General features: G+C 43.6%; 1 protein-coding gene across 1 annotated transcript in view; it reads left to right on the top strand.

The window, feature by feature from the left end:
* The window catches only part of PRTG (protogenin), a 160,337-nt gene extending 140,563 nt beyond the window's left edge, over nt 1-19,774 (top strand). Inside the window, exons 11-19 of the mRNA XM_019504261.1 lie at nt 4,591-4,686; nt 5,243-5,429; nt 6,706-6,833; nt 7,702-7,872; nt 10,161-10,343; nt 11,742-11,862; nt 12,977-13,142; nt 14,238-14,342; nt 16,847-19,774. Of these exons, the coding sequence (XP_019359806.1) occupies nt 4,591-4,686; nt 5,243-5,429; nt 6,706-6,833; nt 7,702-7,872; nt 10,161-10,343; nt 11,742-11,862; nt 12,977-13,142; nt 14,238-14,342; nt 16,847-17,233 (1,544 nt within the window). The 3' untranslated portion in view covers nt 17,234-19,774. The remainder of the gene's footprint in view (nt 1-4,590; nt 4,687-5,242; nt 5,430-6,705; nt 6,834-7,701; nt 7,873-10,160; nt 10,344-11,741; nt 11,863-12,976; nt 13,143-14,237; nt 14,343-16,846) is intronic.
* Nucleotides 19,775-20,375: the final 601 nt, after the last annotated feature.

The following is a 20,375-nucleotide window of genomic DNA, read 5'->3' as shown; positions in this document are numbered from 1 at the left end:
TAAGTGTCAAATGCAGTAAAGAAATGTTTAAAATAACTGTTTCATTTACATATTAAAAGCCCCCAGACCGTTGTATTAGATCTGATTAAACATTGTTTTAAAAACAAAATATACATTTGGAGCAATACTTTCCCAGAAGTTTTCCTGTGGCAGGGCACTGGACATGCCTGCTACTTCAAGGGAGCCAGCCAGAGCAGGGAAGCCTCAGCAGGTGTGCTGACCCAGCAGATTGAGAAAGTGGCAGCTGGGGTGATTCAGGAAGCCTCACATGACTGCCCAGAGGGCGACTGGCTGGCCTGAGCCTGGGCTGAGTCAGGGCATAAGCCCAGGCTGAGTGCTGTAATATGGGGGCAACAATACAGTAGCTGGGAGAGCAGCACTCATGCAGGAGAGGAGCACAACTCTGGAATGTCATCGGTATAATTGGAGGACAGCGTAGGAACTATTGGGGAGGCAGAAGTTCCTAGGGACCCAGGGGAGGAGTGCCCCAGCCTGGCAGAGAAGCTGAGACCAGTGGCCTTGGGAGAGCTGGGCTAGGAGCTAGGCTAGGTCAGGCCACCAAAGGTGACGAGTGGGCCCTGAGAATTAGAACCAGGGCACAGGAAGTGGAGCACCTGGCTAGAGTGTACCCGAGGGGTAGAGAAAATAAGATCATAGTGGGGTTCCAAGCCCAGTAAGGAGTGAGCAACTTGAAGAGGCTCGGAGAGGAGAGCCCAGGATGAAAGAGGGCAGAGGGCCATGTGTGCTGGTGTCAGAGACCTCAACTAGCTTAGTGGGGGCACGGCCCACTAAAGGGTTGAAGGGAATAACCACCATGACAGGTGGCCAGTATTGCAGAGGTCCTGGCACCTTGGCTGGCTAGAGATAGGCAGAGATCCGTGGATAAGCAGCCATTGGTGAGAGGTAGGATGCCAGAGTCATCAGAGCCTGCATGGAGGTGACCTGTAGAGTCACCCGAGGAGTGGAGCTAACGAACAAGGGTCCAAGAGAGGATTTGGGCCAGGAAGACTGGGAGCTGGAGTCGGGACTTGAGAGCTTAAGAACACCAGTGCAAGGGGGAAGGGTACATCCCCAGAGGAGGCCTAAGAGAAAGTACAGTGAGGTCAGCGTGGCCTGATGATGGGTGCTGGGTAAGACTGAAAACTACACTGTCACAGCACGGGGTCCTACAGGAGGGCTGTGATCTCCAAGGCCCCCTTCCCATGCCAAGTTGGCCCAAAGGGCACCCTCGATTCTCGTCCGCCACATCTTTGATGGTAAAGTATATATTAAGGAGGCTGCCTTTTCATCGTCTTGGACATGGTCTTGTTATACTCTCTGACCCTGTGGGCTCCTGGACCCCTTGTGGGTCCTGTTCTACAATGGGTGCTTCGGGGTTCCCTAGTCTTATGGGCTATGCGTAGCTCCAACCATCCCTTTACCACGCCTCAAGCCTCGCAGATGGAACCAATGTTGTTTGGTCTGGGCCTTGTTACAGTTAGGCCTCCTTGTCCTCCCTGGGCTCTCTGCGGCCCTGTCTCGCACTGCACCCTCTCTGGCGCTGGGGTCGGTGCACCCCAAATGCTGTGCCCTCTCTGGTGCAGGGGCCCCCATGCTGCCATGGGTCCCCTATGAGGCCTCCTCCATCCCCTAATAGCCTCACCCAAACCACTGGTCTTAAACAGTAAACAAAACACAAGCCCCTGGGCTATAACATAAATTCCAGCTGCCCGGCTATAACCTCATTCAAGCTGCGCCGAGGTGCTCCATCTCTCACCCACATCAGAGGCTGTACCTGCATTCAGGCCTCCCCCCTTTGTTTGCTCTGGGAGAGCTCCTTCCCCCTTGGCTGCTGGCCTCAGCCCTGGGGTTTAAATGTGAGCCAGGCCCTGCCCCTTCCGGTCAGCTGACTGCTGGCATGCGTGGGTCACTAGTTAACTCTGGTTGCCCTGGCAACCAGCAGCTGGGGCTCCTCACTCACTGCTAGGGCTCTTTCCCTAGCAGTTTCCCCTCTTTAAAAGGAGCAGGGAACCTAAGTGCTCTGCGACATACACTCTACTGGGGTTGGACGGTGTGGTGGGGCTGTTTGTGGCGGGGCAGTGTTTAGGAAATGCCACACCAAGCCTCCCCAGTGAAAGGCGAGTATGGAGTGCTGGAAAGCCTCAGACCTCACTGCCTTGTTGGTTACCCCATGGAGGGGAAAAGCTAAGGGAGCACATCCTGACAGAAAAGTGAGGGGCTAGAGTGAGACCATTTGGGCCATGAGGGTCCAGAGGCCCCAAGGAGAAGTGAAGAGGCCTGAGCTAGACAGGGCCAGGCCTGGAGAGATGCCTGAGCAAACTGGGACCTGGTCTGGAGAGAGGCCTAAGCACACCAGAGTCAGGTCTGGGGCAGTGGATTTAGGCCTGAGCTAACCAGAGCCAGGTCTGGAGAGAGGCCTGAGCAAACTAAGCCAGTCCACCATGAAGGGAAGAGGGCCTGAGGTAAGCAGGGCCAGGCCACTGTGAAAGGGAGAGGGCCAGAGTAAGCAGAGCCAGGCCAGTGGGAAGTAGAGAACCTGTGATGAGGGGGCCTGGTATGGGCTAGAACCAGCTAAGACAATGGAGTATCCTGGATGTGACAGGGTTAGACTCAGCTAAGATGGTATAATATACTGTATGTGACAAACATGATGTGACGAGAGTAATTGGAAGGTAACAGCAAAGCATGGCCCAGTTGTGGGGTGTGAGCTGGATTAACTGAATGTGACATCTATGAGGCATAGGACATGGTGGAGGGAAGGCAGGAGCCATATGTAGTGGCCCATAAGGCCAGGGCCATGAGGGTAGTTTGCACCACTTACATGAGGATAGGCTCCTGCAGTCTAAATATTCATGGAGACAGCAAGGCATGGCAGGTGAGTGTGGGGCAGATGGTCCCAAAATAGGATGGTGGCAAAAAAAAATGTTTGTGGGTACCCTGGTGCTACCCTGCCACAGCCCCATTCAAAACAAGCATGAAAACATTCTGTAAATGTACTTTGCAACTCTCCCAGAAAGATAACTTCCTGGGTTTGGGGGAATTTGGGGTTTGTTTTTTTTAAATGTAAAGGAGATTTGTTTAAGATGGTACTAGGAATGCAGACACAGCAGAGGGAGCTAATGATCCAACTGAAGCTCAAGTCCTGTTTGCCTTCAGAACCATCACTAAAGTATGTGCGTCTTGATTGGATTCAAGAGATTACATTAAATCACAGATCAAGCAGAAAAGAAGGAAGGTTAATTTGGGAAAGAATGAAATCAAAGCTGCAAACATTTTAGGACAGGAAAAAGGCTGAGAGAAGGCAACACACTTTTGTGACTTCCATTTTAACTTTTAAAATTTTTGTGGAAGGCAAAATATCCTATGTATGTAGGTAGTAAAAAAGGAAATAACCAAACATTTCTCCCAGTGCAGCACTAGAAGAATTCCATCAAGAACAAAGAAGAGATATTATGAGGCACACCAACATGAAAATCACATTTTGATCTGAAAAATTGGTATCTGCAATTATTGCAAACTACATCTAAGTTTTGGTAAAACAGAAGGATATATATATATATATTTCCCTCTTTTTTTTCCATTTGTAGTCTTTGGCAGAGATTTCCCAAAGCAAGGCCTTCTGATGGGAGCTGTGTAGCTTCCTTCCCTTTGCCTTTAAAAACTCTCAGGTATCGATAGTTTTAGTGAGGCATAGTTGCACATTTCCTCTCACTATGTTGAAGCATAGGGCCATCACACACTTACTCAGTGCTCTGGGGCCATCCCTTCCAGGGGCCCTACAAGCAAGCTCATCAAAAAACAACAGCAAAATTGCAACTGTAGAGTTAGTAACATGTTTGTTGCAGCTGTTCTCAAACCTGCAGAAGGAACTCCTCTGAACTTCACGAGAGAAACAACATATCCCATAGAAGAGTACTCTTATTTATTTTTTTTACTTACTGAAAATGACAAGACGTTGTTTACGAGAAAATGAAATTTCTGAAAATATGTCTGCTTCAAAGAAGTCAAATAATCACTGACTACTGAAACAGGTTAAGATCAGGTTTTAAGAAAATGCCTAAAAGTTAATGTTCTAAGTCAGAAGAAGTTTCAACAATCATTCACTGCAAAACTTCTGGAGGGCCAGGACCACATCAATTCTGCCTACTTCTTGGTTGAACCCAGTCCTATTTTTTTGCTTTTGTTTTTGCCCCCTCAATCTATCCAACTTCTCCAGAAACAATTCCTGGTATCTTTGGAATCCAGGCTGTGCTCTTTATAGTCAAAGTTTTTGTAATCAAAGTCTTTTTTCAGGGTGTTTATTTCAATAGTGCTAAATTAATTCAGCATTACAGCTGCAAAGGTAAGAAATTGCTTTAAAAACCAATTTATTATTGATTATGCTTTCATTAAGTCTTGTGACAAAACTCTGATTTAAGCTATTGGGAGCAAGAATGTGAGTCCCTTCTGGGTTCCAGCAAACAAGTTTTGAACAAAAGTGGTATTAGGATTGAGCTGACTTCAGCAATTTTCTTAGTCTTTTTGTAGATATTTGAAAATCTTCATTCTTTACCAGCAGTTTAATGACTTGTTCTGTGTTCCTCTCTGCAGATCCTAGAAGAAAGTACCATGTACGGCTGTTGGCTTATAACAGCCTGGAAGAAGGTTACCAGGCAGACCAAACAGTCAGTACTCCAGGATGTGTCTGTAAGTGTTAATGTCACTTCCCCAATTTTACAAGAACTGAGCAGTTCAAAAACAGTTTAATTCTACTTGCTTGGGGTTTTTAATCAAACAAAATATAAATTTATTATTAAAAATCTGGAGACCAAAAAGACCACATCTGTGACAGCTGTAAACTCCCACCCCCTACACCAAATCTGAGACAGGTTTCTGTAGAATATGAACTGCAACCAGGAAGAATGAGTGAGAGAACCAGCAAACAGCACTTTCTCCCTTTGTCTCTGCAACACTGTACAGCCCACATACCCCATTGTATACATTTCCAGTTTTCCTGTTTGATGAGTTCCCCAGCTTTAATTAAACAGAGAGGTCTGAGGAATAATCACCTGTTTTTGGCTGTTTTATTTCTTTCCCTAGAGATCTTTAATAGCCTGAACCAGATTCCTAGCTCTGAACAGCATCTAACCTTGCAAAAGGCCAGATCTGGATCCAGTCTTACCAATTCAGACCTATTTCTTAATCCTGCCAACATTTATACTTCATTCATTAAATAAATCTTGTTTCTTTTGTGTTTAAATAGCTGTCCGTGATCGTATGGTACCACCACCACCACCACCCCACCACCTGTATGCCAAAGCTAACACTTCATCTTCTGTCTTCCTCCACTGGGGAAAACCTGCGTTCACATCTGCACAAGTCGTTAATTACACCATCCGTTGTAACCCCGTGGGGCTGCAGAATGCATCTCTGGTCCTCTACCTTCAAACGTATGTACAATTTGGCTAATTATTCTTAGTTCCTCATTCCCAAGTGCCTCCTCTTTGCTTTCTTTTCTCTTTCCCATCTTCCTGCATCTTTTAATTACCACTTACTGGAACCTTATCTCCACCTGTTGGGACAGTGCTGCTGCCTGTTCTGACTTGTAGGTTATCAGGAGGTGCTGTTAGACTGCTTTAGCTCTTCATCTTTGACGCTCAGGATTACCTCACTACATTCTGCCATCACAGAGGACAGGGCATCCAGTTCTAGCTCTGCTCTATGACAGGGCTGTCCAACTGGCAGTCTGGGTGCCACATGCAGCCCGTGAGAGGTTAATTTGGAGCCCCTTGGTTCCCTCAGGACTGGTGCTCCCATTGCTCTGGCTGCTTCAGCAGCAGCCAGGGTCTCCAGGCTTCCTCTCCTTCCTCTGGCTTCCAATTCCCTCCCCTACCTTAGTGTGCAGGGTGGCACCGCATGCCCTGTGGTACTGGGGTAGTATGTGGCCTTGGGCGCATGTGCAGCGTGGTGTAGTGAGGGTGTCACAGCCAGAGAGATGAGTGGGGGCCTAGAGGTAGGGGGGGCGCATGTGTGGTGTGTGGCTCAGACATCCTATTGTTTATGCTGGTGTGGCCTGCATGACATGCAGCCCTCACTGCTCAGCTCACAAGGCATGTAGCTTCCCAGCCACATAGAAGTTGGACAGCCCTGTTCTGTGGTATAGCCAGATCAGTGCGATGAATTTGTGCTTTTGAATCATGTAAAGTTTAAGGTGTTCTCCATCTGAAGAAGAGAGAGACTTGGAAGTGTATAAAGGAGTGAAAGGGATGTTTCATTCATAGATTAACTGGGCAAGGATAATACATGGTCATTTTATCTGATCACAGGATTGGAAGCCAGGGTTCCTTAGGTTTAAGGACTGATTCTGCTATTCTGTAGATTTTAGGGTATTTCTAAGTGCACAGAGGTATTGTAGCATTATGTTAAGCAACCTGTACAGCAGAGTAGGAATTAGAGCCCATTGTGTGGCAGGAGTTGTTTTCTGTGAGGACGGTCCACACATCACTGAGAAGTGCCTAGGGGGAGGGGATTCTCTCTAGAGGTTACCTCTCCAACTCGATGGGGTGGGGACACTGTGTACTAGCTGGCCTTCAGACATGTTCCTATCCTGGCAGGGTTGAACTGATAAGCATCAGTCATTGGCACACTTAGTCATCCCAGAGGTTCATCTGGGTGAGCTAATCAACCATGTTTTTACATAAATGGGTTTTTTATTCATCTTTATAGATCAGAAACTCACATGCTGGTCCAAGGTCTAGAGCCAAAAACAATGTATGAGTTCGCAGTTCGATTGCATGTGGATCAGCTATCTAGTCCCTGGAGTCCTGTAGTTTACCATACCACACTTCCAGAAGGTAAGAACATTAGGAAAGAGTCAGTTCTGATGCTGTTTTAAAAACGGTTTTCATGTTTGTTGCACTCTATTATTATTACTACTACTATTTCTACTACTATTATTTTCTTAAGTGGTGTGTGGAATTTTGTTTTTAATACTTTCCCAAGTTATTTTGATATTTGTTTGTCTTTAGTGAGGAGGTACAGAAAAGCAATGAGAAGGATAAGCCACTTACCTTTAGAACGGTGAATTTGCATATACATTTTGACAGAGAAGCTGTAGCTAATGGTGCACAAAATAAAACTTGCTTCCTCTGCAAATGACATTTAAATTATAACACCATTAATAAGAACTTAAAAATAGCATGCTAAAGGGACACTGTCATTTTTAAGCCATACATAAAAAAATCTTTTGTCTGTATACCCAAAACTTAAATTTATAAAAACTGCAGAGATGTTAAAAATCCAGTTTCCTTTTTATTGCTTTAGCAGCTTATTTCTCGATTCACATTTCTTGCAGCTTGGGCTATGAACATCTATAATGAATTCAGTTTCATGTCCTAAGTGTTGCAGTGTCTGGGATGCTCAAATTAATGGGAATTACTGATCTGTTTATAAATAACAGTTTACATTGGACTTGAAACAAAAATAATGGTTTTAGTAATTTGGTTTCAGTGATCCAAATATGATTCCATAAAATGGTAAACTCAAATTGGAGTGGAAAAGAAAGTATCTTTTGAGGACACCAGTGTGTGTTTTCCCAGCTGTTTACTTGGGAGTTAACTGTAGCCATTAAGAGTGACATTAGGATTTGCAATTTTTTTTTTGTAAAATAGCTTCAGTGTATGTGAATTAATAACCATAATAATAGTGTTTCTGTTCTTGCAGCTCCATCTGGCCCTCCAGTTGGAGTGAAGGTGACTTTGATAGAAGATGACACTGCTTTGGTTTCCTGGAAGCCCCCTGATGGTCCTGAAACTGTTGTTACTCGCTATACTATCCTCTATGCATCCAGAAAGGCTTGGATTGCTGGAGAATGGCAAGTGCTACACAAAGAAGGTAAACTGTAACTATTAGTTCTAGGGTTGGAAAAGCAATGATATTCCCTTCAACAGAAATAGAAATAACAAAACATCCTGTATGAGGAGGGACCTACTGAATTCACAGTGGAAGTGGGCTGGGAGGCAGCTCCTTTAATTTTGCAGGTTTCCCTGTGCACCTCCCGACTGCTGATTGGCAGAGGGACCCTGTCACTCACTCCTGATAAGAAGGGAGGCAAAAACCCTGTGTTTAAAATGGTGCTGTTTTTGCCTCCCAGCCAGTCAGCAACAATCAACAAGGCCACCAGGGCCTCTCAGCCAGGCAGCAACAGGGAAGGGGGGAGTAGGGGAACCTGCAAGATTGAAGGAGTTGCTGTACAGCCCACTTCTACTGTGAATTCAGTAAGTCCCTATGTATGAGCAACAAAAACAAAGTGCTACGGACATTCGTGGAAATACCTTGATAGTTCTGGTGTGATATTTGGATGAAAATCATTTGCTGCTTTGTGGTGGGTAAACACTTAAAACTGGTAAAGAGGAGAGAGGAGCTCTCTGTACTGCTTCACAGCTCAGCTGGTTCAAATAAACTCAAACGCTCCATAAATCCAGTGGCACCTGATTTAATTTTAGTTCCACTGTAGCGATGGTAGTGGAGTTTTTTTTTTAGGGCAGTCCAGCAGGTCTCTTGAATACTGTATGGCTCATAAAAGTGCTTTTATGAGTATGGCATTGCGGGTCCTTTGTTTGTCTTTCATTGACTATAGATCTAATTTGTCCAGGTTTTATTTATAAACACTGTAAGCTGTTTTTCCCCCTCTGTGAGCTTAGTGTGCCATCCAAACATCAAGTTTTCTGGTTTTTCACATTGCCTCTCGCTACCATTGGAACCTCAGATAACTGTTATGTAGCTAGTCCTTGTGTCTACATGGTCTGCAGTCATAATTTTGGACACACCTGAAGAAGGTGCTGAAGCTACAAAGCCATTTTTTGACATAAAAGTGCATGTAGAAGAGCTGCATCCATAATGTTTCTACTTTCTTCCCCAAAAAACTGTTAGGATGGCATTAAGAACACATGCTAGTAATTTAGGGCGAATAACCTACATGACTTGCAGTTATCCTACAAACAAGTGTCATAAACCCAGGAAATGAAGAATTACAGAGTGGGGTAAGGCAGGAGATAACTGTTGCAAAGAAATTTCTAGGTTTAATCAGATTCTATGCTGTTCTTTTTCATAAGCAAAAGCATGGGCAACTGGTGCCTCCTGAGCCTGGTGGGGTACCCACAGAAGCCAGTGTTGGGGACAGGGCTGGCAAGCACCTGCATAAGCCACTGCTGGTGTGGGTGGCACTGTCGGGGGACATGTGCCCCTCCCGCCCCACACACACACACCCTCCTTACCAGTCACCTATGACCAAAAGTTTTCTTGTTCCCCCTCAAGAAACTTGGAAAAAATAGTCCTCTTGTAAAATGGTTGTCACAACTCATTGTCTTCACTGATTGTGAAGCCATGTTTACCTCAAGGATGATGAATGCTTCTTCAGGAGACAGACACAGCCCTGTTGAGAATATGGGGGATGAGAGCCATTTTTAAAAATGGCTTATCTTCATGGAAACCTCAGTAGTGGAATATTGTTTGTCTGTTCCTAGTTAAAGTATAAATAAAGTAGACTTGTGATACAAATTTGAGGGGAATACAGAGGGAAAGTTGGGAAGTTCTTTGGCAGGAAATTTTTAATAGTAAGATTTTTTTCAGTATGTTAATTTTGTTGAGAAGAGCTAGTCATAGGTAATGCCTGTCACTAATTTACTTCCATGCTAGCCTTAGGTGGAAGATTCCCAGATGTTAAAAAGATTAAGTTCTTCCTCAGGCTTCACAGATATATATTAAGTGATGCTGAGGATATTTAGCCATTCTGTCACATTGAAGAAAACCTTTATTTTTACTGATCTGGGGCCAACAGGAGCAGAGTTTGAAAGACCACTATAATTTGTTGCTGATTTGCAGTGTGAAGTATCTTCCTCTTCCCCCTTCCCATTTCCAAGCTCTCTTTAAGTGGATCAAAAGTTGCAGACTTACCATGCTTGTGCAGTAAACAGCATAGTTATTTTACTGATGCAATTGATTTGAAAGAAGCTGGTGGGAAAGTACTTGTATGCTATTAATTGTTAATAAGAATATGAATGCTGTGCTCCCTTTTCCAAACAAGATTCAAAGGAACAAAATCTCTTCTTATATCTAGATTTCAGTAAGTTTCTACATTATTTGCCTAACTGATATTTATTTTTAATAAAATCTTTTAATAGGAGCAATAACTATGGCTTTGCTGGAGAATCTTGTGGCTGGTAATGTCTACCTTGTTAAAATAGCAGCATCCAATGAGGTGGGAGAAGGACCTTTTTCAAATGCAGTGGAACTTGCTGTCCTGCCAAAGGAGACATCAGAGTCCAATCAGAGACCTAAACGTTTAGATTCAGCAGATGCCACAGGTCAGTAATAGTGTTTATGTTAATACTAGCCAATTGCCCATCAGAAATGATGGGGGTGGGGCAGCAGGAACAGAGCGCTGCCACCCACCCCCCTGTGCCGCCGCCGTCTCCCAGAACAAGGGTGGGAACCTTGCCTTACTGTCCCCTCAGCCAGTACTCTGTGCCACTGGCGGAGGGTGAGGGGGGTGAGACATGAGGTCAGTGCTGCTGGCTTCACCCCCCCACCCCCCTCTCTGTCCCTGCTGTCATGGTGGTGTGCCGCTACCTCCTGTCCGGAACGCTGTTGGAGCACTCTGATTGGTTGTTTCAGACAACCAATCAGAGTGCAAATAAAGCACTATGGACAGACAGACTAAGGCTTTAATATTAGAATATTATCAGCTACCAAAGAAAAGATCTGTGACTGGTGTCATCCAATGACTGTTTCGTGGACCAGCTCAGGCTTTTGGTGTGAGGCAGCCTTTCCACTTAGAGAAACTTCGGAATTTTGTGCCCCAGTCCATACAGTTTCTGGTTTCAGTTTTTCTCAGTTCAAAGACAGTGTACAGTTGAAATTATCCTTGTCCTGAATGCCATTTGTTTAGCCTTGCATAATTATCGCATATTTACCTGTACTTTGCTAGTCAGGGATGACTTTTATTTAACATGACACATTAATGTGATGGAGTCCATTAGAATAAGAGAATATCTCAGGAGCAAGATGGCTTCCTAAGCAGCTGCGTGGAAATGGAATCTGGATCCCAGTTCTTTGGACCTATGAGTCATTGCCTACCTTCACTTGTCTTTGCCTAGGATGGTATTCCTCTTACGGTTCTCCCACTGGAAACCGGCCTAGATGCGTTACAGATGAAGACTGTTTCAGTAACTTCTCAATACATGAACAGAACTACAAAGTTGCCTTCTTCTGTCACTGAGTAGACATTTACCTGGATGAGTTAATATACATTTAGTAGATTATTCTAAAACTATTAAAATGAAAAAGCTGGTAATTTTTCAGAGATGTCTGTTTTTGCTAACCTTTTTGATATTTTGCCTTTAGTGAGACAGAAAATAGAGGATCTCAATCAGTTCTCTCCTGCCCCTGAAAGTCAGTGACAGGTTTCCCAGAGAAAACACTGAATAAAAATAGTTAGGCCTTAGGACTTAGTCTAATATGTGTATGATAACCAAATTAAAAACAAGTTAATGAAACTACCCAGGTTAAAAAGCTTGAATTTCATAAGCCTAATATTCAAAGTGTTTGTTCCAACAGAAATGTAAAAATGTATAATAGCAAAGGTCTGCAAAAGAGTATTTAAAGGGAAAATGTCAATATTACTGTGGCTGTAACTGCATTTATTCTCAGATATACATAAGGGGTGACTAAGTCTAAGTGCCGTGTGACTCTTTATACTGCAGCTTATTCTGGCTATTATCACTTGGACCAGAAATCAATGACTGGTATTGTTGTTGGAGTGTGTATAGCCCTGACCTGTATTCTTATCTGCATCCTGATTTTGATCTACCGCAGTAAAGCCAGGTATGTTTTCATTATGGAAGATGTAAGTACTTTCTAAAAGTACTGCTCCTTTGTGAAACCAGGCAGTCAGAGACATCTCATTCCATCTGAGAGTGTACTCTCCTACCACAGAGTATTCAGCCTCACTTCACACGGTCATACCATTGATGAGTATTTTCTTTCCCCCTCCTTTACCTAGTTCCTTTCTGTAATGGAGGGGGTAGGAGGCACAGAGGGGAGTTCATGCTGCTTGAAGAGTTAGTAATCTAGTTAGTAATCATATTTTCAAATGGAAATCCCCATGATTCAGAGATGTCTCTGCAATATTTTTCAGCAGCTCCCCCTGAACTACATTGTAGCCTGCCCAGTCCCAGTCAACAGAGACTCAACCCCACAGTATTCCTGGGGAGGAGCTTCTGCAAACTCAAGATATAAAGAACTCAGAAGTGGACTTCAGTTATATTTGCTTCAGTTGCTTTGCAGCTATGCAGGTGGAGGTCACTGTCCAGCCTATATCATTAACTGCGGTGTGAATTAGGCCTGCAAGTTTGGAGCTTGGGGACTTTTAAGTTACTCTGCTTTTTTATGAAGTGTTCCAGTTCAGCATAAATGATCTCATGCTTTTGTCACAGTAGAGCCAGACTGCAGTGACAGAGTAGTTAAAGTGCCTCACTACAGTTCTGGAGTTGCAAGTTTGAGTATGATTCCAAACTGATATCAAAGACTGCCTCTAGGCAACCCAACTGTAAGTAGGTACCTAATGATTTGTGTTGGAGTGTCAAAGGCAGTCAGATGTAATACTAACTGCATCACTCCTTCCTGTGCAGTTGGCTGTAGACACTAATGCACTTTAACCATGCTGCTCCAGTGGACTGTTTGGCCCAGGAGACCCTTAGACTATTTTTTCCCACAGTTTAAGAGAAGGTTGTTTTTAGCCATACTTGGGTACCAGAACAGCCCTGTTCTCATAACTGTTTATTCTTCCTAGATAATGTTACTAATCATAGGAAATGTTCTTTCATTATAAAGTAAGAGCCTGTACATTATGATTTACTAGGGGAATATGGTGTTATTGTAAATTGATCTTATGTATTTCTTCCATGGGCCTATTATATTCCTGCTTAATATTGCACAGGAAAACGTCTGCTCCTAAACCTGTGCAGCAAGGTACGGACCAGCTATCACATACCAGCATCTCGTTAGCCAGTGCTAATGAGGCAGGGAAGAGTATTGAAGGAATTGCAGAGAATGAAGAATCCTTACTGCCAATGATAGTGGGGAACAGCTTCCTTGATGCTAAGGTAATGTGAGCCTCATTTTGCTTCTAAGGTAGAAATATTACTATGGAAACAATTGACAGACTTTGTGACCTTCTTCCTTCATTGAAATATGTTAATCAATAACAATAATCAGCATTCAGAAGTGGGACAACCTCAACTATTGCAATGCAGTGGCATTGCTAAACTGCCTAAAGTCTGCCTGAATACGTATGCTGTGTGCTAAAGAGTGCCAGATTCTGGCTTTAGCAGTGTGTGAGGGTGAGAGTCTATAGCTTAAAGTGCCCTTTAGGGACACGTCCAGATAAGCGTGGACATTTGTTTCCCTGGGGACAGGTAACAGCAGCACATCTTATGTGTGGTAAGTTACCCTGGATGGGGTAGGTGGTAGGGGAGGCTGGGGCCAGCAACTGTGTTGGCTCCAGCAACCTTACCTGGGGTGCCTTCTGGGGCTACAACCATGGTAAGAAACCTGGTCAGCAGCTGGAGCATGGCTCTGGCTGGCCAGGCTGTGGTTTTGGGCAGCGGTTTTCTTTGGTGTGGGTTTCTTTGACCCCAGGATCTCTTGGGGTCAGGAACCCCACCCCCACACTGCAAAGTAGCAGTGAGGGGAATGCCTACATGTGCAGCATATGGTGCGGTGCCGCATATCACATGTCTGTGCTTGTCTGGTTGCAGCCTAGGTGTCTCATGAGTTCTATTGTAGACATCCAGTGGCAGGGAGAGAGGGTTTCTAAACAAATCTAAGTCCCACTAAGTTAAATACCCTAACCAGCATTACTTATATAGCTGTTAAGTTATGGACAGATGAACAAATTATAGGAGGTTAAAAGGGTAGGTTGAACTTGCCACATATCAGTTGCTCTGATGTTTCTGATGTACAGCTTGGATGGAGGAATTCCAGGTATCGAAGGCACAGGGAAAGGAATTATGCTTGGGTATTTTGTGCTTATTAGACCACAGAAAACAAATGAGTGGACAGATTTGATTCAGTCCCTTTGTCATTCGTGAGCTGCTAATGGGAATAAACAGGATGTGTGACCAGTGAGCTGTACTTTTGAAAAAAAAACCTCTTACCAGTATAGTTTAATAAAACAATATACTCTTTCTCTGTTTTAGGGGGGGACTGATCTGATTATTAACAGTTATGGCCCTGTCACAAAGACCAGCTACAAGAAAAGGTGGCTATTCTTCCAAGATTCAAAGAAGGTGAAGGCGGAGGAGGTAACCTACCCAAATGAGTGTGAACAGGCAAGCCCTAGGATAATTTTATATTGTTACCAGAAAAGAGGGTTAGACTTGTTATTTAAACACATTAGGAATAGGTTAGCTTTTATCAGAATGATTTCTAAACCTTCATGATGATGGTGTTTTATCTCCTTATAAATACAAGTGGAGGATTTATTTTTTATTTCCTGGCCTAAACTGGTGTGCAGTGTTGCTCTGTACTGTTAAGCAGTTGTTCTGCTTAAGCTAAAATTGGTTGCACTTTGTGAACGAGTAAAACATTTTCTACATTGTAGCTGCAAAGTGCTCGATAGATGTTTTAAATAATCCTCTCGCTATCCTGAAAATGGTTGGTAAATAAGTAGTAATATCTCTGTGTACAGAGGGAAATTACTGTAGTTACTTGAATCTAAGTAGACCCTGATTTATACATTTGTTGAAATTTCCTAGATATAGAATCTAGTTATTGGAGGGTTATCTTAAATTCATCCTCCCCACTGCTACAGCAGGGAAAATAGTGACTGGGAGGATCAGGTGGCTGCCAGGGACGGGGGCTCAGGGGACCCCTTGCCCTCTGTGTCCCCCACTTCTTCCCCCTGCAGCCTTTCTGCCCTGCTCCCTCGCCACTAGCACCCCCTCACCCTTGGTTTGCCACAGCTCTGTTTGCTGCCCTCCCCCTACTCACCATTCTCTGCCTCTTGCACCCTTCCCCTTACTGTTAGACTAGGGATAGGGAAATATGGCCCGCAGGCCAGATCTGGCTTACCAGAGGATTTTGTCCAGCCCACAGTTGGTCCAGGTGTGGGGGGCAGCTAGAGCCATGGTGAATGTGGCTGGTCCTACCACCCCCCAGTGTGCAGCTGGGTTGGGATGTTGTGGCAGCCAGACTCGCTTCTTGGCAGCCCCCACAGAGGTGGTTCCTTCCAGCTGCCACTGCCAGTCTTCACTGCCGCTGCCGGCCCTAGCCCCACTGCTCAGGCACCCCGGCCTGTCTGCACCCTCACCCACTGTCTGGGATGCTGGACAGAGCAGGTGGGTGGGGTCTCCATGGGGACCGGCCCGGGAACTGCATGAGAAGGGTGTGCTCAGCTAAGTGGTTGGGATGAGGCCACAAGCAGTCGGGGAGCAGCGTCAGGGAACAGGGTGGGGCTGGGGCTGGGGCTGTGGGACAGTGCCAGCACAGGGCTGGGGCCCAGGGCAGAGCCATGATCCGCTGCCTGCACGTTCCTGTGACAAATGCCAGTTTCACAGGCAGGGTGGTGCCATAAGTGTTTTGCAGCTCTGCCTCAAGCCCTGGCCCCTGCGCTATCACAGCCCCGCGATCCCAATGCCAGCCCCAGCCCTTCCCGCCTGTCCTGCTCATGGATGTTGTTCCCCACCTGCTTGCAACCCCATCCCATCCACCCAGTCAGGTGCTGTACCTGTGCACGTCCTGGCCAGTCTCCATGGAGGCAACGCGGGGCCAGTGCTAGGGCCCAGGACAACCAAATCTGCTATCCGTGTGCCCCTGCAATGGGCACCACTTCCTTGGGCAGGAGCATGCAGGTAGCAGATCTTGCCTCTGCCCTGGGCCCCAGCACTGATTGGCTGGGCAGGGGACAGTTTCCATGTACTCCATGCCAGAAAGGGAACCCAATTCAAGCCAACCAGAAAGGAAGTGTGGGGGTTGAACAAGAGCTGCAGAGGAGAAATGAAGCTGGGGCAGGAGGCTGCTCAGGGCCAGAGTCAGAGTTGCAGCAGCCACCTGCCCCCTTCTCCATTTTGTACATGAATCTGAGATGAGGGGCTTTTTTCCTTATGCTGATTGGGGGGGGAAATCTCACATTCAAGTAAATACAATAGAATTAGAGATAAGACTCGAAGTCAGGAATGAATAGCTCCTCTGATGGTGCTCTGACTATACTTCTTGGGATAAAAGAGAGTGTAAAATAATCAAGTCACTAGACCAGAGCCCCAGCTAATGTAAATCCACATAGCCATGCCAGTTTATACTTGAGGATCTAGCTCATTATGCTTATTGAATTGTGACTTGCATATTCTTTCATAGTCAAGAAATATGGGATTCTCCATAAATTCATATTCTTGTACCTACCCTTCAAGCTAAAGCTTGTCCAAAGTTGGCATGCATATTGCTATTGCATCTCTGAGCAAAAGATTTACTGCCACCCTGTGAATGTTACATGAAAGAGGATCTATGGGGGTGTGGAATACACAAATGTAATTTATAAAAATCAGACAGGATCATCAATGAAAATCAACCTCAGTTATGTGTGGTTAGCTAGAAGGGACTATTTCACCTAGTACTGGAGAGGAAACATTAGAGAGACTTGAGATTGTACCATTTTATCCTCCCCTTTAGAAGGTATTTGCAGGTTATTATTCCCGGCTAGTGCTGTTATAGATACTTCAGCCAAATAGGGCAAGGAGTTCAACAAAAAGTTCTTCATTGTCTCCGTGTAACCAAAGTTGAGTGACCACTTTCTCCCCTTGTTTTTATCCAGCCTCAAAGAAGATTTGTCCAAGCTGTGTGCTTATATCAGCCAGGCACTACTGTGCTGCTCAGTGAAGATGACTCCCCCAATTCCCCAGGCCAGCAATCTAATTTCCAGGTGCCATTCAGTATTGTAGCTGATACAGAGCATTCAGCAAACAGTGAAGGAAGCCATGAAACAGGAGACTCTGGAAGATTCTCACATGAGTCCAACGACGAAATACATCTTTCTTCTGTTATAAGTACCACCCCACGCACGTCTGGTTCTTTTGTAGGCAGTGACTCAGGTGTGAATGTGAACCCTGTCTTAAGTAACTGCAGAGAGCCTCCTGTGCCATTACCTACTGATCAGAGTCCTACCTCATCTCTTCAGAAACAGTCCATGGCACAAAATTGACATACTCATCCTGATAGTCATGCCAGACATCCTTGCTGTGTATGTCTGTTCGAAGGACAATGAACAGGGAGCCAAAGTTTATTGTGGGGAGCCTGACAACCCATCAGGTGATCCCATATTTCTGGTGAATGTGTTTTGGTTTTGTTTGTATTTTTTTAAACTCACTCATTTTGAATGTTCAATGGGTAACAATGTGAAAGGACAGTAAAGATTTCTGACCAGAGTAAAAAAATTATCACTGGAGCAAAGGGAAGGCTGTTGGCCCCTTTGCTGACTATCTACCTCAGTTTGCCAAGTGGTGAACTCTGAACAACTGCTTTACCTCATTTTTGTTTATAGTTGGTTTCAGCTACATGACAGATGATACTTCCTAGTAGTTTTTTTTTTCTTTTTTGGCTGTGTGTGTGTGTGTATTTGTATGCGTGTGCATGAGTGATCAAAGGAGTTGTATAGGTAGATGAACGACTGTTTAGCTGAAGCTCTGACTTTAAAAAGAGGGAACCTGGGAGGATAAAATATGAATCACCACCATGGACCTAAGATTTAAATGAGGAAAATAATGGGACTGTTATGCATCAGTATGGGATTAATGGAGTATATTCTTTAAAAGATACAGTAGATGCCCATAACAAGTTTTTAAAAAGTAACTGGACATGCCTTTTGGGCCTTTTGATTGTTATAGCCACAAAAGCCCCAGTCTGCCTAGGACAGTGCCTTTTCCATACAATCTTATTCCAGCCATTGCTTTCAGGATGTGTACTACATTCATAGGGCCCTAGGATATGCTGGGTTCCCTACAAAATTATAACATTGCCCCTTTATTGGAGATTAAATGCTAGAAAGCTTAGTGAAATGAATTAGAATTCAGCTTTCCAGCCAGCTTGGAACAAAGTGAAAAATGTCTAAAAGAATACACACAATAGACAGTAATGCTAAATATTCCAGTACCCTAGTACTTCATAGCAACGGTGCCTTTCATTATATATTATAAAATTACTGCTTTGCCTTATGCCTTCTTAATATTCATAAAGTTGCTTCGGAGTACAAAAAGTTGCCTTAAATGCTGCTTAGAACTTATGGATAAATTGTATTGTCAGGTTAGCATCCATAGTTCATTTTTACCTAGTGTTTGAGTGCCAATAAGTGATTGTAGCACTGCATCACGTCTCAGAGCTGTTGTTATAATGCAGTCCTATTTGTTGCCTCCTCTAGGATGCTATCAGTGAAAAAAATTAGCTCAGGGAGTGACTTTACCCACATGCCAATCTAAAATTCTTAATTGGGTCTCAGTGGGTGCAACTACATGTTCATTAATGCACAGTAGTTACTGCGCATTTAGTTTAGTATTTGCTTAATGATGTACCAACTAAATAAGCAGTAGCTACAGTTACTGTGCAGTAGCACCAGTGTGCACAGGTTTTTTGTGACACTTACTGCACAGTAGCATATTAGCACGGTTTTTGACCGGCACACTACCGCGCAGTGGTATAAGGCTACCGTGCAGTAAACATCTCATGTAGATGCGCCCAGTGACAGTGAAATAGCCAGAGCTTTAGTTGAAGAGTCTGTGAAAGGGTGAATGTTGCTACTGCCTTGTACCCATACAATTCCTGTTTTATACTACCTCCTTTTAAAGTTATTCTAGTGTTATTTTTTTCCTGTACTCAGGGAACAGTTTGTTACTTTTGAGCTGCCTCTCAGAAGTGTGGGGCAAACTGACAGGGTATCATATTTTTTTTTTTAATAGGAGAGAGAGAGAGGCCGATTTCATCTGGTGTTATAAAGTAGTTCATGTATAGGTTTCTCTCCCTGCCCCCATTCATTTAAATGGAAAAGAGAAAGGAAAAGAAAAGAAAATTTGGCATTTGTTTTCAGTTTTCAAAATTTGAAAAATGTAAAGTTGTGAAATACATCTCGAGTGAAAACCTGGCTCCATTTAAGTTCATATCAAAGTCCCATCCACTTCAGTGGGGCAAAGATTTCAACTTAGATGTGGTCTGAATGACTTTTGGGTGGTTACTTTGCATCAAAAGTTATCTATAAGCCCTTGTCACCTGCTTTTATTTTCATGAATCGGCCTGTAGTTACTGTAGATCTTTAGCTTATAACTGTTTGCTAGTTCTGTACCAGACAGTGTGTGTTCACCTTTTCATAATATTGTTGATTTAAAGGCTTTAAAATAATAATCTTGTACCAAAGAATTTTCTGTAGGAAAAAGAAAGCTGCATATTTTCCAAAAAAAAATAATAATAATTGAACTAGTTGAAAACTATAGGTTTGAAGAGCTGAATACATTTTATTGTATAAGTAGTTACTAATCAAAAACAATAGGGCTTCTATTGATTGTAGTAGTTGATTACCTAGATTAGCTGTATGCTTCTACAATTGTTAACTACCTTATTGTTACAAAAGCCTTTAAAGAAAATTGTAATAACGTCTTACCAGCAGATATCTCCAAAGATTTTCACGTGTAAATTTTTTCTTTTCTTCAGCATGTAGTTTTTCAACATTACAGTATTAGATAAAATATTTTTGAACAGTTTTTATCTACTTGCTGAAGGAAAAAAAACCTTCTCACCAAAGATTTATTTTTGGTCGCATCAGGCAAATTGTTTAATGTACAGCAAAATACTGTTCCTAGTTAGAGAAAAGTATTAATTCACCGAAACTAGGTAAGAATGTGTAACCATAGTATGAAGTTTCATACTTCATTTTTCAGATTAGTTTCATTTCTTAGTGTTTCACTCAAAAAGGGCTGATATGCAAAGGGTAACTATTTTCTTCTCCAAAGATTTGTTTGCTGTAAGTACTGATATACGTTTTTATGCCTACAAATGAGAATGCTTTCCTCAACTACTTCTGCCAAAGACCTGCTACAGAAGTTATGGCTAATTAGAGGGGTAGAGTTTTCTATTCTATTTGTCTGCTAGAGGGTTTTAGCTTCACTAGCCAGAGAGATGAAAAAATTTACAAAACAGTACATCCATAATGCTGTTTATTAAAGTACTTTTTATCAGCAAATGAAGAAAACCAAAGATATTTAAGGTTACCTCAGCATATAAGCAAATTTAGTTAGGTATTAAATTGTTCCATTTCATTTGCTTTGTCTTTGTCAACCAAATATAATGTGCATCTCCAGAAC

Source organism: Gavialis gangeticus, unplaced genomic scaffold (assembly GCF_001723915.1).
Source record: "Gavialis gangeticus isolate Ggan-Ray unplaced genomic scaffold, GavGan_comp1, whole genome shotgun sequence".
Lineage (NCBI taxonomy): Eukaryota > Metazoa > Chordata > Crocodylia > Gavialidae > Gavialis > Gavialis gangeticus.
This window is presented reverse-complemented; position numbering and strand designations above follow the sequence as displayed.